The 18,696-nt window shown below is 37.7% G+C and overlaps 1 protein-coding gene across 5 annotated transcripts in view; it reads right to left on the bottom strand.

The window, feature by feature from the left end:
• Asxl2 (ASXL transcriptional regulator 2) overlaps nt 1–18,696 on the bottom strand; it is a 79,632-nt gene that overhangs the window by 37,108 nt on the left and 23,828 nt on the right. For 2 of the 5 annotated variants that reach the window (XM_050125846.1, XM_050125843.1), the window contains exons 3-4: nt 9,790–9,898; nt 4,212–4,359 (exon numbers count right to left, since the gene is read on the bottom strand). In XM_050125846.1, coding sequence (XP_049981803.1) covers nt 4,212–4,359; nt 9,790–9,898 — 257 coding nt within the window. Of the gene's footprint in view, nt 1–4,211; nt 4,360–9,789; nt 9,899–10,040; nt 11,964–18,696 lie in introns of those variants that run through there. The other 3 variants (XM_050125845.1, XM_050125844.1, XM_050125849.1) reach the window with 3 other exon arrangements.

Genomic DNA, 18,696 nt, shown 5'->3' on the forward strand with positions numbered 1-18,696 from the left:
TCTTCCAAAGGTCCTGAGTTCAATTCCCAGCAACCACATGGTGGCTCACAACCATCTGTAATGAGATCTGGTGCCCTCTTCTGGCCTGCAGGCATACACGCAGACAGGATATTGTATACATAATAAATAAATAAATAAATAATAAATAAATAAATAAATAAAATATTAAAAAAAAAAAAGAAAGTCGCTGTAAGCATCATCTATAATGGTCACAGCCGAGACTAAACCACAGTAAAATTTAGAGTGCTGCCCAACTTGTACTTTTATTTTCCTTCTGAGGTAAGCTCTCATTATGTAGCTCTGACTGGCCTCGACTTCATAACTGTCTGCACTATCTCCCAAATGCTGGGACTAACGATGTGCAACAGCATACCCTGCTAACTGGATATCCACATTACAAGAAGCAGATCTGGCATAACAATGCCCTCAAAGTGAGGTCGGTGAGACGGCTCAGCAAGTAAAGGCATTGCTACATACGCACGACAATTTGAGTTCAGTCCTCAAAACCCACACAAAAAAAGAAGAACTAAAGGCATAGACTCCACACAGCCAGTATCTCTCCACACGTACAACATGCACATACTCACTCTAAACATTTAAAACATAAAACCAATCGCAGAGTTAAAATATAAAACTTCTAGACGTTATAGAAGAAAATATAGGTGAAGCTGGATTTGGTCATCACTTTTCAATACAATAACAAAGGCTCAAGTTCACAAAACAAAGGATTAATAAACTGGCCTACATTCAAATGAAAAACTTCTGCTTTGTAAAAAGAAACTGCCAGAGTCAGGTCTGGAGAGTTGGCTCAATTGGTACAAGAGCTTGAAAAAAACCAGACAATGTGAGTTCCAATCTCTGAAATTTATAAAAAAAAAACCCCAGATCTGGAAGCACTTATCTATAATCCCAGTGTTACTAAGAAAATAGAGGTCATGGCAGAGGAACTGACCAGAAGTTTCAGGGTAGTGGCAGAAATAAAAGACATTCTCCCTCAAAAGCTGTCCTTTGACCTCCACTTTGCAGCATACATGAACATGTACTCATATTTACAACCCCCCCCCACATATTTGGAGAGAGCAAAACTGCCAAGAGGGGGGAACTACAGTTTTTGAGAAAATATATATAAAATCTTATCAAATAAAATATAATCCAGGGCTAGAGAGCTGACTGAGCAGTAAAGAGCATTGGCTGCTCTTGTAGAGGACCCAGATTCAATTCACAGCTCCTGCAATGGTGGCTCATAATCATACATAATCCCAGTCTCGGGGGTATCCAATGCCCTCTTCTGGCATAAGTGGGCACCAAGTATACACATGACACAGAGACACACACTCAGACAAAACTTACATACCCATAAAATAAAAAAATAATTTTTTTTTGTTTTTTTTTTAAAAAAAGAGACTGCAATTCAAAATGAACAACAACAACAAAAAACCTCCAGGCAGCCAACTATAAATAAAAACAACAACAAAAATGGGCCAAGAACCAGGGCACACTTCTCACCAAATAACATATTCAAATGGAAAATAAGCATGCAGAAAGAGAAATGTAGAAAGCATGCAATCAGGAAAATACAAATTACAACAACAGTGACATACTGATATGCACCTATCAGAATGGCCAACACTAAGATGACTTAGATGACTGATAAATAAACACAAACTGATGATAAGGATATATAAAGCAACAGCAGCTGCCATTCACTGCAGCAGAGTAGCAACTTGTTACTAAATTTAACATACTCTCACCATAATCAAGTAGTCACACTCCTGTAAATTTACACAGACAACATATACCCACAGAAAAACACCAAGTTCGTATTTTCACTCATAATTGCTAAAACATGAAGTAACAAATGCATCTTTTAATTGGTGATGGTTATATGCAAATTATGTGCACATGCTCTATTTCGTTTTACAAGGAAATGTACCATATGGCACAAAAATACACAGAGAAATCTCTACACACATTACTAAATGGAAGATGACAACCTGGAGTCAGTGAGGTGTTTTGGTTGGAAAACATCCATCCACCAAGCTTGACTGCTTGATTTGATCCCTAAGACTCACATGGGTAGACATGGACATCCTGTAAGATGTCCTCTGATCTGTATAGAAATGTCATGACACCAGTGCAGGCGTGAATGCACACATTCAAAAAAAAATTTATTGTTTTCTTTGAGACAAGGTTTCTCTGTTTAACCAATCTAGCTGTTCTGGAATTTGTTCTGTAGAACAAGCTGGCCTCGAACTCAGAGAACCACCTGGCTCTGTCTCCCAAGGGCAAGGTTTAATGTTGTGAGCCACCATGCAATTTTTTATGCAATTTTTAAAAAGAATGCCCATTGATGCCAGGCAGTGGTGGTGCACACCTTTAATCTCAGCACTCAAGAGGCAGACACAAGTGGATCTCTGTGACTTTGGGTCAGTCAGTCCTACAGAGCTAATTCCAGGACAGCCAAGGCTGTTGCACAGAGAAAACCCTTTCTCAAAAATCAAAAAAATTAAAAATAAGTAAATAAAAACAACGCCCATTTGAAAAGATTCCAACTTTATGACAGTCTCGGAAAGGCAAAATTATGAAGACAGAAAAGATGAGAAGTTAGCCAGAAGACACTGTAGATGGAGTATGAGACTACTTAGTGGTATTGGGGAATATTATTTTAAGGTGTGTTACTTTTGTTTATGCTGCATTTGCTTAACTCTGTGAAGCTCTAATTAAAGAGCTGAATGGCCAACAGCAAGGTAGACAGGGCTGTTAGGAAAGAGTAAAAAGAGGAGCAAAAAGAAAACAAAGAGAGGAAGATGATATGGCCCAGCCACCCAAAAGTGTGTGTGTGTGTGTGTGTGTGTGTGTGAGAGAGAGAGAGAGAGAGAGAGAGAGAGAGAGAGAGAGAGAGAGAGAGAGAGAGAAAGGACATAGGTGAGTTCGAGGCCAGCCTGGTCTACCGAGCTAGTTCCAGGACAGGCTCCAAAGCCACAGAGAAACCCTGTCTCGAAAAACCAAAAAAAAAAAAAAAAAAAAAAGTAGTCAGGATAATTTAAGAAAAGCGGGCAAGAAATAAGCCAAGCTAAGGCCAGGCATTTCTAATTAACAATAAGCTTCTGTGTTTGATTTATTTGGGAGCTGGATGGTAGGCCCCCCCAAGAAGCCAAAAGAAGAAAACATCACACAACTTAGGGCAGTGAAAATATACTGTATGAAATACATGTGCATAAATGTCTTTGTAAATAATGTATCTGTCCCAACCTGTCCCAAAAAGCCAAGAACAAAAAGTATATAATCAAGAAAGCACAAAACAAACCCTGATGTGAGCAACTCTGTATGTACATAGGTCAAGAGTGGGAAGCAAATGGAAACACCATACTTTACATTCAATTGGAACCTAAAAGTGTTCTCCAAAACTTTATGCCTGACCAACTTCTACATACTGAGGATTTATACTATGGTCCTCGTGTTTATTATATTTCCTTATTACAGCTCCCAACATACTCCTCTTTCTACTTCATGGTTTTTGGTTTTGCTTTTGGTAATCCAAAAATCCAGTGATATTCTCATGTTCTCGTTCTCGTTCTCGTTCTCTCTCTCTCTCTCTCTCTCTCTCTCTCTCTCTCTCTCTCTCTCTCTCTCTCTCACTTTTTAAGACCGGGTCCCTCACTGAACCTGAAGCTTGTGCTGGCTAGACTGGATGGCCCCTTTACTGGTGTTATAAATTTGTAGGTGCTAGGGATCCAAACTCAGATCTCTATGCTTATACAGCATATATTAGTCACAGAACAATCTCCCAGCCCCTAAAAGACAAGTATATAGAGAGATATCTATTTAGAGATATTTTTATATCAATATAGATTTTTATTTTTTAATTTTGGTTTTCAATACAGGGCTTCTCTCTGTCCTAGATGTCCTGGAATTCACTTTGTAGACCAGATTGGCCTCAAACTCAGAGATGCACCTGCCTCTGCCTCCCTGTACTGGGATTAAAAGTCTGCACCACCATACCCAGGTAGGAAAGTATATTTCTGAAAATTCCTCAATCACACAGTCCAAGTGGTCCATGAGGGGTGGCTATTGCACTGTGTCCGACAGATTACAAACAAACACATCCACCCCTGAGGAAACTACTGCAGAGCACTAGGTTAAAAGGGAAAGAAGCAGCTGATGGTCTGAGAATAGCAATAAAGCACTGCCCTGCAGCAGTCAGAGATTACCTTTCCTCTTCCACCTGCTCTTTCTCCCCTCTTTGTTGCTGCCACCATCACTGCTGCTGCTGTTCTCAGAGCTCTGAGAATCTGACTGACCATCACTGCTTTCTTCTGAACCTTCTGACAGTTCTTTCACTCCATCTGGCACATCCTTCTGAAAATGTAGGCATCCTGTTAGGATTGTTACCATTTTAGCAAATCGAAACTAAATTTCTAATATATAAAGCATTAATTTAATTAACTGATAAATTCTTATTATAAAATAGTAAAAACCACCAATATTTGATGATATCCTGATTTTTGGGGTCAATTAAAATCAATTTTCCATCTACATTCAGAAGATAAAAATCATACACAACATTCGTATGCAGGCACAACATATGTTTTAATTACACCAAAACTGGTAGATATAAATCCAGGTAAAAGATGTAATGTTCAGGTTTAAAAAGCTAACAAGAATTTTGTTAAGACATATTTGGGTTTGTGTGTGTGGGTACCCCGTGTATTCTGAACTCAATTACAGAATTAAAGTCAGGAGAACAAGATTATCACATTATTTTCACCTAATTGGGTCCTCAATATTGTTTAAAGAGTTAACAGCAAGAAAAGGAGTTTTTGTTTCTTTGAGACAGGGTTTCTATTAGTCCTGGCTGTCCTGGAACTCACTTTGTAGACCAGGCTGGCCCCAAACTCACAGAGATCCGCCTGCCTCTGCCTCCTAAGTACTGGGATTAGAGGTGTGCACCAGCACCGCCCGACATGGGTTTTTTGTTGTTGTTGTTTTGGTTTTGAAGAATCACATCACTTTCTTTCATTTCCGTTTTGAATAATGAGAATGTTAACTAGAAAGGATAACTATGATCATTAAATATAAGAAAAACAGGGTAGTAGAATATGAGGGACTAAGGAAGTAGGACTTTCTGGCTTTGTCTTCTCCCAATTACACAGCCTTAGTCTAAAGTAATCTCTCATAGCTTAATTTCAGTTTCTAAGGTACCTACCTTAAATAGCCACATAAAAATTAAACAAACTAATTAATATTAAATGTTTACCATAGTGCTTTATGAGAACTCAATGTTATTTACTATGCATTTACATGGTACAAAAAGCATACACAAATAAATGAGTTAGTGAATGTTATTTCTCTTATGGATTTTCTTTCCACCAGTACTTCCGTTGTCCCACAAATTTATTTTCATACTCAATTAAAAAATGAACTGACAGACACAAAAAAATTTCCCTACATCTAACTGGCACCACATGACATATACCTAAAACCATTGAGTCAGACTGAGTAAAAACAATTGTTTTCCACTTAAATTTCTCTCTAATCCATCTCTTATGTTATACACTTTCTTAAAATACAGACCCCAAATTTTTATATTCCTTCTTTCAAAATGCAGGACAGCTTTTATAGAGTTAGTTGCCAGCCAGACATCTTGACCTGTAGATTCAACAAGTATCTGAAATACAAATATAATTATCTTCTTTTTGCAAAAATCTTGTGATCCCTTTGGGATCAACGGCTCATGCCCCAAATCTTAGAATCTTCTCTCACCCACTGCTTTACCCATACCAAATGTAAAGTGTTCTATGCCTCAAATCTCTCTTGGGTCTACCTATTTTACTGATCTGAATTCCTATTCCAAACTGTAATCTCCTTTTCATGAAAATCTTAAAACACAGATTTGTTGGTTCTCCCTGAAGACCTCAGCCATCTACTTAGTCAACACCCCACCCAAACAGAGTTCAGTCAAGGCGAAACTTTATTAACTAATGTTTATCAATTATCTTGACTCCAGTGACTATCACTTAATTCAATTTTCTCTACTTTTGAACGCATTCAGAATTTTATCTGTCCCTTCATTTGAGCTATTTATCCTTGAAGGCCTTCACTCCTCTTATATATGTTTAAGTCTAGTTTAAATCTTCCAAGTAAATAATATAAACTTTCTAGACCTCTTTATTCAAAACTTATCTTTTTTGCTTCATTATAATGGTAGAGCTTCACAGTATATTTTGTAAATATGAAATACTTTAATAAAGGTAAGCGATTAAAAAGATCAAGAACTATAAATTATTCATCTTAGTCTCAGTCATAGACTTGTCAATAGATATAACATACTTATTTGAATTCTTAATTTTTCTCTTTAACGATTTGTGAGAGTTTTTGCATGCATGCATATGTACACCATGTGTGTGCAGTGCCTATGGAGGCCAGAAAAGGAAATCAGGCTGGAAACTGAATCCTGTTCCTCAGTTGGCAAGAACTTTTTGTTGTTGTTTTTTGAGACAGGGTTTCTCTGTAGCTTTGGAGCCTGTCCTGGAACTTGCTCTGTAGACCAGGCTGGCCTCAAATTCACAGAGATGTGCCTGTCTCTGCCTCCCCAGTGCTGGGATTAAAGGCATGCACCATCACTACCCAGCCAGCAAGTACTCTTAACTGCTGTCTACAATTAACTCTGAGGTTTTGATAGAGTGCCAAAACCTTTGTACTTCCTGATCAATAGCAGGATTAGGAAACCTGACTGTTCTGTTTGACTCTAGTTCTGGAAACAGGGTACCTAAGTGAGTTAGCATCTCCTAAGTGATGACCCTTTGTCAGCTACTGAATAGCCTGCCTCAGAGTGGGGGCTGACTACTAAGAGAGACAATAATGTGATTAGAAAATTGGGACTTTTAGCCCAACTTCTCAAGGATGAAGGTTGAGTTGATGGCCAATTATAGAATCATGCACGCCCATATATCTTCCATAAAAACTCAGAAGACCAGGGCTTTGGATGAGATTGTATATGGCTAAAATCAACTTTGTACTTGGAGGCTGCTGGTATGCCAAGACAGATTCCATACTCAATGACCACACCTCACTTTATTACAATAAATGGAAAACTTAAAAAAAAATTCTCACTCTGGCATATTTTATAAGCAGTCCTAGAAAGTTAATCAATTCCAAGAAAAAGGAAATAGGAATATCAATTACAGTTGGTCATTCGGAGCTTAGGTCACAGCCAAAGACTTGTAACTAATAGCTGAAGTGAAGGACAACCTTTGGTACTGGGCTCTTTGCCTGATACAACAGCCAGACAATATAAAAACTGAGTTAAATTAAAAGCTGATTTCAGTTGGAGAACTGCTTGATAAGAAACCCCCAAACACCGGTATCAGAAGAACTGTACAAAGTCGTATGTAATAACAAAAAATACATTTTCAGGTTTTCTTCTCCTAGTATGCATTTAATAAATGCAATTAAAGCTGGGCGGTGGTGGTGGACGCCTTTAATCCCAGCACTTGGGAGGCAGAGGCAGGCGGACTCTGTGAGTTCGAGACCAGCCTGGTCTACAAGAGGTAGTTCCAGGACAGGCTCCAAAGCCACAGAGAAACCCTATCTTGAAAAACCAATAAATAAATAAATAAACAAACAAACAAATAAATAACAGGCTCCAAAGCCACAGAGAAACCCTATCTTAAAAACCAATAAATAAATAAACAAACAAACCAAAAAATAAATAATAAAAATGCAATTAAATCATGGAGTATCAAAAAAAAGGGGGGGGAGCTTCATTTGTAACTAAAGTCCCATAACACCCACAAGCTAAACACTACAGACAGTCAGAAGAAGTTAAGATTAAAAAGCAGAATGGGCCACAGAGAAACCCTGTCTTGGGGGAAAAAATAAAAAGCAGAATGGGTTGTGCTATATTGCAGATTGGCCTTTAGCTCACTTTAATAGCTCACTGAGGGTGATCAACAAATGGATCATTACTTTTGCCTTGGCCTCCTGAATACTATGACTAATAATCATATGCCACCACATCCAGCTGCTAGATGTATGTTTTTGTTTTGAGGCAGGATCTCACTATGCGTTCATAGGCTTACCTAGCTAGAGCTCAGATACACTATAACTGCCTTCTGAGTACTGGGACTAAAAGCATGCAAGGCCACGACACCCGGAAAACAATTCATTTGCTGTGTTTTTTTTTTTACCTTATTTAGCGTGTAACTATGAGCACCTGTGTGCCATAGCGCACACATGAAAGCTGGAGGACAATTTGTGTTTCTCCATTTCTATGTGCTCAGAGGAGCAAAAGCGGTTTGTCAGTGCCTTTACATGCGGAACCACCTCAGCACCCTACGTGAGATGTTCTTAATGTTAGTGAATTCCATACTACCTCTGAGCATCGTGATGACCTCAGAAATAAGAGGTAATGGGACAGAAGTAACTTCCTATGGATGTGTCACTTTGGGCATAATAGCCTGTCAAACATTCATTCTCGTTTGCTGATAAACTTCCTTTGAGAAACAAACCCTCTCCATAATCATCAGGCTGTCGCAAGCTTAACCACAACCTTACACCAAGGGTCATAATGATTCTATACATTCGTCAAGAGCCATTAATTCATGTCTGGTGTCACATGGGTTGGGCTAAACCAAGTGAGTCAAATTTGAGTAAGGTGCCTCTTGCTTTAGTCACTGCACTCTTGTCTCTCTAGACTTACAGTTTGTAGAATGGAGACGCAGAATGAATTCATATACGATGAGAAGAGGCTGAATGAGAATAAAGCTAAAAGAAAGAACAGAGACCAAGACCAGATGACATCTTTTGATCAGCTGGATCCAGCCTGGATTTCCCATGAATGTTTAGCTGCATGAGTTAATAAATTCTACAGCCTACTTACTAAAGCTCATTTAGGTTGGTTTTCCTACTCATAAGTGAAAGGATATTGATAAGAGGTCACCATTTCAGTGTACAAAATTAGTTACTAGTCAGCTAGTTATGAAAGGAGAAATGTAGGCCTTAAGTCTGATCAAAGTTTCTATTCTTGTTCTGATACAGTATGTCCAATATTGGTCAAGAAATTATCTCTTGAACTTTAGTTTTCCCCATTATGAAAAGGAATAATAACTATAACAATAAGCTTTGATGGGGAAGTCTATGAGTAAAGAATCTATCTATGGCCGGGCGATGGTGGCGCACACCTTTAATCCCAGCACTCGGGAAGCAGAGGCAGGCAGGCGGATCTCTGTGAGTTCGAGACCAGCCTGGTCTACAGAGCTAGTTCCAGGACAGGCTCCAAAGCCACAGAGAAACCCTGTCTCGAAAAAAACAAAAAATAAAAAAAATAAATAAAACAAGAAAGGGGGACTAAATAAAGGGCTCAGCAGTTAAGAGCACTGATTGCTGCTCTTCCAGAGGACCCAGGATCAATACCCAGTATCCACAAAGTATCTAACAACCACCTGTACTCAAGTTTCAGAGACTCTAACACTGCCTTCTGGCATCCATAAGTACTGCATGTATGTGGTACACAGACATACATGCAGGCAAGAAGCCAATACACATAAAATGTATCTTAAAAGAATTATTTTAAATCAAAATATATACAAAGGGTGCCTTCTTGATATTCATGAGACCTTGAGTTCAATTCCCAGAACATCTCCTCCCTCCCCCAAATTTATTTACTTATTTTTAGGGATGAAATATTATGTCTTCCTGGAAATAAGTTCCTCAAGAACAGAATTCGGTCTCTGTGACTCAATTATTATATATTGTCACTTACTATTTCTTGTCTTCCAAGCAACTTACCTTCAAAGTATACACTCCCATTCTACCTGGGACTTTATAGAAGATTCCCTCTTCACCTCGGGAGTTTGTGTGCAGCATTGCATTTAAGCATGCAAGAGGGGAAGTCCCGCTACAAAGCAAAGAAGGTAAAGAGCATAGTGATTAGTTTATCTCTGAAGAGTCTTTGTAATTCTGACTTAATTTTTTAATTGGCCAATATTCCTTTCTTTAAATATATTTTTATATAAAATAAAAATATCAATAAAGATTACCTGGGGGGAAATGAATGGAAAAGCCATTCTTGAGTATCTAAAGGGGGAAAAAGTCCTAAATCTAACAAATAAAAGTAAGAACACAAAATCCACATAGAGCAGTATCAAATTTATTTTGCAAACCTATTTAAACACAAAACTTTAGAAGTATACATGAAAGTGGAATATGCACACATGCACTCTTATGTGCTCACACTAGTGCACGCGCACAAACAGATTCAAATATTCATCCTCATATGCTGCTGCAGTAAACTAAAGCTGATTTATAAAACTATCATGGTTTCTTAAACTTCACAGGAGATCACTTTAAAATGTGCTTATAGACTTATTTTGCATGGATTAGGTTTCCCATTTTCTCAAATTTTAAGTACATAACTTATTATGCAGATGCAAGAATGTACTTTTTAGGTGGGGCATGATGGCACACAACTATAACTCCAGAATTTAGGAGACCAAGGAAAAAGGATCACAAGTTCAATGCCACTCTCTTACAAACTCCTACGGGGGAGGGAGGTTCATTTAATTAATTTACAAGTGTCATCAAAGCTTACTGTAGTCCCAAGAAACAAACAAACAAAACAAAAAAAACTGGCAATAAAATTCCCTAACAGGTACCCTTATCTTGGTTTGTCATTGCATTAAGTAAATGGGCCTAATACTGAAGAGATGATTTAGCAATTAAGAACACGGGCTGCTCTTCCAGAGGACCTGGGTTCAATTCCCAGCACCCACATGGCAGCTCACAGCTGTGTGTAACTCCAGTTCCAGTGGATCCAACATGCTCACACAGACACACATGCAAGCAAAACAACAATGTACATAAAATAAAGGTAAATAATTTTTTAAAAAAAAAGGAAGGGAGAGAGGGAAGGGGGGAGAAAGGGAAAAGAAAATAGGGCTAGAAAGAAGGAAGGAGGAAGGGAGGGAGGGAGGAAAAAAGAAAATAGGGCTAATGTTCTAAAGTCTAATGTTGAGAAACAAGAAGGGCAGACCTATGTCTGCCTGTCTGCCTTTAATCCCAGAACTTGGGGAGACAGGCAGGCGGAACCCTGAGTTCAAGCCAGCCTGGTCTATAGAGGGACACAGAGAAACCCTGTATTGAAAAACAAAACAAAAAACAAACAAATAAATGCTTATATTAAGAACAATATTAGCCGGGCGGTGGTGGGGGAGGCAGAGGCAGGTGGATCTCTGTGAGTTCGAGACCAGCCTGGTCTACAAGAGCTAGTTCCAGGACAGGCTCCAAAACCACAGAGAAACCCTATCTCGAAAAACCAAAAATAAATAAATAAATAAATAGATGGATGGATGGATGAATGAATGAATGATTGAAGAAAAAAAGAAAAGCAGATAGGGGGCTGGAGAGATGGCTCAGCAAAGAGCACTGGTTATTCTTCCAGAGGACCCAGATTCAATGCCAGGCACCCATGTGGGCAGCTCACAATTGTCTGTAACTCCACATCCATGGGGATCCCACACTCTCACACAAACATACCTGCATGTAAAATACCAATGCACATAAAATAAATCATTAAAAAAGAAAAGGGCAGAACCCTGGAGCTCACTGGCCAGTCAGTCTAACAGAAACTGAACTGGAACTGGGCCCTCTGCAAAAGTAGCAAGTGCTCTTGAATGCTGAACTTTGTCTCCAGACAGGCTTTGCTTTCTGTTTTTGTGACGGAGCTATGCAAGATGCGAATGTTGAAATTCTGAGTTTTTAAGTAGTCTGATCCAATCATTTAGTCAATTCCTGACATTTTCTATCAGATTCTTTCTCAGAGAAGTAACTTGGAGTTACAGTAAATCTTTGATTATATTAAATGGCTTTGACTTCAAGCCTCAAAAACAAATACTAATAGTAGTATCAGGCACGTGGGGTTAAGATCAGAGAAAGTTGGGCATGGTGGCACACATCTAATTTTGAGACAGAGCTTCGTAAGGCCCTGCTTTAAACAAAACAGACCAGAAGACATGAAACAGCCCAGCCAGTCACTCTGTCCTCAAAGACAACACCACCACGACCACCTGTAAAGTGTCTAACAGACCAAAATCAAAGAACCTGCCACAAGAGCACCACGATACATATATCACAATATTCACACATCATACACACAACTTAAAATTTAAATATTAATAAAGCTTTATCCAAAACCTGTTACTTAAAAATGAGTTATTACAAATGAACTTAACAGAGTACTAATTGAAGTTAAGAAGATTAATCTCAAGCTGTAAGCAAAATGACATGTCTATGACATGAAAACACAGATGTTTCTTCTCAAGACTTACATCAAAGTCATAACTGAAATTTAAAGGAAAAACACAACTATACTATAAAAAGGGGAATTGATATAACCAAGAGTTGTCTAAAGTGACGGACAAACAGAGGAAAAGTCAATTCAGTAAAGGATTCAGATTATGAATTTAAATCTGCTCTGCCTGGTTTAAAGTAATATCATTTGGGTAGACAATTTACCAATATTTTCTATCAGTCAAGCAAATATTTCCAATCTCATAAGCAATAGAAAGCACACACAGCTCTCTTATATTTTTATTAACATCCTAAATAGTACTTCACTGCTGTTAGACAAATGACAATTTTGATAAACCTTAATGCCAACAGTTTCTAAAATTATGGCCATGTAATAGTTACAAATTATAAAAATTAACAAACAACAAAAAAAATCTCTTTTAGTAACTAACATTTATATAATATCACTATTACTTCATTTCTAGACCAGATAGTTTTATAAAGTAAAATACATGCAGACAAAGGCACATTCAATAAATCTTGTAAAAGATTGCATTATAATTGCTTAATACTCATTTAGAATAAAATAATACTTCTTACCTTCTGCAGTTGGAATGCACCCCAAGAAAACAAGAGGAGGGAAAAAAAAAGGTTTTAATTTTTCTTTACAAGTAACAATAAGCTCCCCCAATTAAGTTATACCTTGATCTTCCAGCAATACTAACAACCCTCAAATTAATAACAATCCCCATTTTGCTACATAAAACATTAAATTTTTAAAAATGCATACGTTGGTTTTAAGGATCAATGTCTAAAATTGCACACTCAAATTCAGGTACATAAATTACTTTAGAAAACAAGTGAAAAACTTGAATTCCATGAAACAGTGTGATTATCAGGCTAACTTTGAGTTCAGCGTGAATTCTTTAACAGTGCTCTTTTTTTTTCTCCATGCATTTTTATTGCAAGGAGTCATCATAAAGCCATCAACTATGGGCCTCAGGGGTTATTTTCTTCTCTTTGATCTATTAAGAATTTGATGGAAATTTAAAAAGTAGGTAAGATTTTATTGTTGCTGCTGCTAGGTCTAGAGGCACAGACACAAGGTAATCTTAGAAAAACATGTTAGCAACTTAATACAAAATGTGCCTATGTACTTTTGGGTGTTGGTTCTTCTGTTGCACTCCTACCATGGGATCCAGAAGTCAAACAGAGATGTGTATAGCAAATGTTATAGGTAAAACCTTCAAGTCATCTTACAGGCAAAAAATGTTCTTCATTCTTTTCAAACTTATTTTTGTGTTTTATGTGCATTGGTGTTTTGCCATGGGTGTCAGGACCCCTGGAACTAGCTACAGACAGTTGTGAGCTGCCATGTGGGTGCTGGGAATTAAACCTGGGTCCCGTGGAAGAGCAGTCAATGCTCCTAACCACTGATCGACCATCTCTCTAGCCCAAAGTTCTTCATTCTTAAACTGGGGCAATTTAGCTTGATAAATATCCAAAAAAGATCCTTTCCTAAGATAATGGTTACTGCCATAAAGTTATGACTTATGAACTCTTTACTCCCTTTGTTATATATATTTTTGAATAAGAGGTAGGGGAAATCAGGTGGTCTGGATTGAGCAAAAATATTTAACGAATGGCATGAGATTATTTGATTCATTAATTAGCACTAATTCATAAATTAGTACTAATCTTTTAATAAAAAGATATTAATTAGCACTAATTCATAAATTAGTACTAATCTTTTAATAAAAAGATACCCACCAAGATATAATGCTTAATTCATTTTAACTTAATGATAGTTTTGAGCTATTTAGACCAACCCTAAAAGTGCCTACAACTTTGGTATAAACTAAAAAATAAACTTAATAGGCTAGAATTTAGACACTGTAAAAAAACAGAAAGCAAAGGGTAATAATCAGCAACTACCAATCTAATGCTATTATATGTATCATACAGTGAACGCTTACCATAAATAATATAACATATTAACAAGAAAGAAAAATAAAGACAGTAAGATAGACTGAAAACAACCAGAGCTAGTTATAGGATCCTTTAAAGTCTCAAAATTTGAGTCTTCATTTATAAAAAATGAGATATAAAATTCATTATCCTTTTCAATTGTTTTTTGTGACTATAATATTCTATAACTAAAATAATGTGACAGGGAAAGTTATAGGAGGGAAAAGGAATGCAACAGATATTATCTCTAGTTGTACAGTTAAGAGATATCACTATATTATAACTACTAGTAAATAAATTTTGTTGGTAAGGAATACATGTGTAAGCATGTCTAATACATCTCCTTACACTAAAAACTGCCAATTACTATGTATATAGGTAGTACTGTGCCTTCTTGCAGGTTGCTCTGAATGAAAAACCAATTATTTATAAATACTCGTAAACTTCTTCCAAAGGTGAAAAGGAAAAAAAAATTTAAACTTATCTAGAAACTAGGCAGTTGGCCACAATCTACAGAATAAAAAATTAAAATTGATGGTATATGAGAATTAGCAATAAATGGACTAGGTCTGAAAACAGCAAATTTGCAGGTAAGATAAATTCATGAAGAACCTGCTCATTTCCAAGTATGCTTCTACTCATAAATCAAAGATAAGAAGTATGCTAACAACAGTATTTCAGGAACAGCACTATTTTTCCTTTCTAAAAACTCTATTAGAGAGCCAGGTGTAGTGGCACAGGCTTTTAATCACAGCACTAAGGAGGCAGAGGCATGCAAATCTCTTAGTTCGAGACCAGTCTGGTTTAGAGTGAGTTACAGGATAGCCAGCAATACCCATCTCAGAAAAAGAAAGAGAAAGAAAGAGAACAAAGCAAACAACAATAATTCAATAATTAGAGGACATTAAGACGTCTAGGAAATTGTGTAATTCATAATAAAGAATAGAATAATTTTGTTTTAGTGGTGGCACATGCCTTTAATCCCAGCACTTAGGAGGCAGAAGCAAAGGGATCTCTGTGAATTCGAGGCCAGCCTGCTCTACAGAGTGAGTTCCAGAACAACCAGGACTATACACAGAAACCATGTATCCTAGGTATGTGCTGTGGGTTAGATTTCTGTTGCTATGATTTAAAAAAAAAATCAAAAAATTATTTAAAAAACGGGAGGACCTGGAGAGATGGTTCAGTGGTTAAAAGCACTGACTGCTCTTCCAGAGGACCTGGGTTCAATTTGGAACCAACATGGCAGCTCATGACTGTAAGTTTACCCTCACACAGACATCCATGCAGGTAAACCCCAACGCACATACAAAAAAAAAGAAAAAAGAAAAAAAGAGAAAATCACAAGGAGGAAGAGTGGGAAGGAGGAGAAGAGAAAGAAGAGGAGAAGAAAAGAAGGAGACCAAAAGCAACTTGAAAAGGAAAGTGTTTATTGGCATATATTTCTAAGCTGCAATCCAGAGATGCCAGTGCAGGAACTCAAAGAGAAACACTGCTTGCTGGCTTACTCACTGGCTCATTCTTTGAACATATTCAGCTACAATTTTTTTTTATTTATTTATTTATTTATTTATTTATTTATTTATTTATTTAGGATTTGTCTCTTCCCCACTGCTGCCTCCCATTTCCCTCCCCCTCCTCCAATCAAGTCCCCCTCCCTCATCAGCCCAAAGAGCAATCAGGGTTCCCTGGACCACCAAGGACCACCCACCTCCGTCCAGGTCTAGTAAGGTGAGCATCCAAACTGCCTAGGCTCCCACAAAACCAATAGGTGCAGTAGGATCAAAAACCCATTGCCATTGTTCTTGAGCTATGTTCAGCGAGACCGGTTTTAACCCAGGCTTTTTCAGACCCAGGTCAGCTGGCCTTGGTGAGTTCCCTTTAGAACATCCCCATTGTCTCAGTGTGTGGGTGCACCCCTCGTGGTCCTGAGTTCCTTGCTCGTGCTCTTTCTCCTGCTCCTCATTTGGACCTTGAGATTTCAGTCCGGTGCTGCAATGTGGGCCTCTGTCTCTGTCTCCTTTCATTGCCTGATGAAGGTTTATATTCAGGAGGATGCCTATATGTTTTTCTTTGGGTTCTCCTTCTTATTTACAATTCTTAGCTACAATTTTTATATGCTGCCCAGGACCACCTGTCTGTGAAACAGTGCTTCCCATAATGGGCTGAGCCTATTACATCAATTAATAATCACAACAATCCCCTTACACACATGACCTAACCAACCTAATCTAGGCAGGCAATTCCTGAACTGAGGCCTCTCCTTTAACATGACATTAAGCTAACCAGGATAATCCATAACTTAGAAATCTACATTTGCAACTTATATGAGTGCATTATCACAAAATGAAAAGACTTTTCCTTGAGTATACTGTAGGTCATGCAATATTTAACTTCTAATGTCCAAAATGGGTATTAGATACTAACCTTAAAAAGAAATTTAAAAGGAGTCTTTTAATACTATATATACTAGAGGGAAGTTCTGAACTTAAAGGATCAATGAATAAAAGAGATGTAAACAGATGAACTATTAAGACACCAGAAAGCAAAAGTAATGAAGTGTTGAATTTGATTTCTTGTATGAATATAAAAATATGGCTCTAGCATAAAGAAAATATGTAAACAAACCTAAGCATCTAAAAAGAAAGCAAAATAAGAGGCCTATGGAAGATTTTAATTAGAAATTATACTTTCTTAAATTGCTTTAAAAAAAAAAAGCTATAGTCAAAAAACTAATAAACGACGTAAAATAGTTCGGTACAAAAACACCCAGTAAGTACTAGGGCTGGAGAGCATGCTGGCTCACAGAGTCTAAGACCCAGTACACAGAACAGTAGGAGACATTAGAAATACATAAAAACAGTAAAAAACTGTTGAAGGGATGGAGAGATGGCTTGGTAGTTGGGAATGCTGGCTACTTTTCTTAGAGCACCTGGATTCAATTCCCAGTACCCACATGGCAGCTCACAACTGTCTCTAAGTCCAATCCTAGAGGATCTGGTATCTTCACACAGACAAGCAAGCAAAAACACCAATGCACATAAAAATAAATAAATCTTAAAAAAAAAAAAGACTGAGGAGTATGCTAGCATTTGAGAGGCAATGGACTGATTTGTCAGCACCGCTTTAATAAATAAGGAAGAAGAAAGACAAATTGTGACTCTAGAATCAATGCACACTAACGTATACTCAGATTTTAAACATAACACAATCAGCAGCCACATGTTATTATAAGAACTTTTTCTCCTCTGTACTTCTAAAATATTCTGTGCTTTACAGTTCTAAATAGGCATTTAAATTTCTTGAAGGGCTTTAAAGAAATAAAAATAAAAGACTTTTTTTCTTTTTTGGTTCAGAGACAGGGTTTCATTATGTAGCCTTGGCTGTTCTGGAACTCACTCTGTAGACCAGGCTAGCCTCCAACTTGAGTACTGGAATTAATGGCATGAGTCACCACCACCCTGCATAAACAGCCTTTTAGCGTTTTAATTTATAAATGTTTACACTCAAAATTTTCAGGAGGATATTACATCATCAAAATGAGGTAGGCGCCAGGAATGGTGGTGCACACCTTTCATCCCAGCACTCGGGAGGTAGAGGAAGGTAGATCTCTGTAAGTTTGAGGCCAGCCTAGTCTACAGAGCGAATTCCGTAACAGGCTCCAAAAGCACACAGAGGAACCTTGGGGGCAGGGGGGGGTGAGGTATACTCATTTATAACTCTTCATATCAATGAAATAACCTAATTAATTTAATCTATTGACAAATGACCACAATCAAAGTTTTTTTCTTCTGCTGTTTTTAAAATTTATGTGGCTGGGTTTACCTGAATATGATAGGTATACACTTGGGAGGCCAGCTTAACTGCTGAACTACCTCACCAGCCCTTTTCTAATTTTTGGTTTCTTTCTTTCTGAGACAGGGTCTTATCTTACTAGGTTACTCTAGCCAGACAGAAATGTGCAATACTACAACCTCAACCTCTCAAGAAGCTTGGATATAGACATTTGCCACAGCATCAGCTCAAAAGGGAAGGGCAGTTGGGTCTCAGAAAGTTCACATATCCAGAAATGAGCTCAAGCTGGACTATAGAACACACATGGCTCTACTGACATATACCTGCCGCAGTTATCAACATATGAAACTCATGCTGGCCTCCAGGCTCCCTAGGTATCACAAATGCCTGTAACACATTTCAAAGTCCACATTAGCCTCCTGGCCCATCTCTCCTCCCCCAGCTTTTGTTCACCTTTTAATAAGCATGCTTTTACAGTCCATGCTCTCTGACTTCTCTTGCCAAAGTAGAAGACCAGTCTACTTTCTCACTGCTCTGGACTCTTCCAGATGTCTCTGTATATTTTCTCTTACTCACAATAAAAACCTTCTCCCTAATGAAGAAGTCATTTCAGTGATCTCTTTACTGTGCCCCTCACACACAGAA

Source organism: Alexandromys fortis, unplaced genomic scaffold (assembly GCF_014885135.2).
Source record: "Alexandromys fortis isolate MF-2015 unplaced genomic scaffold, M_Fortis_MF-2015_v1.1 scaffold_252, whole genome shotgun sequence".
Lineage (NCBI taxonomy): Eukaryota > Metazoa > Chordata > Mammalia > Rodentia > Cricetidae > Alexandromys > Alexandromys fortis.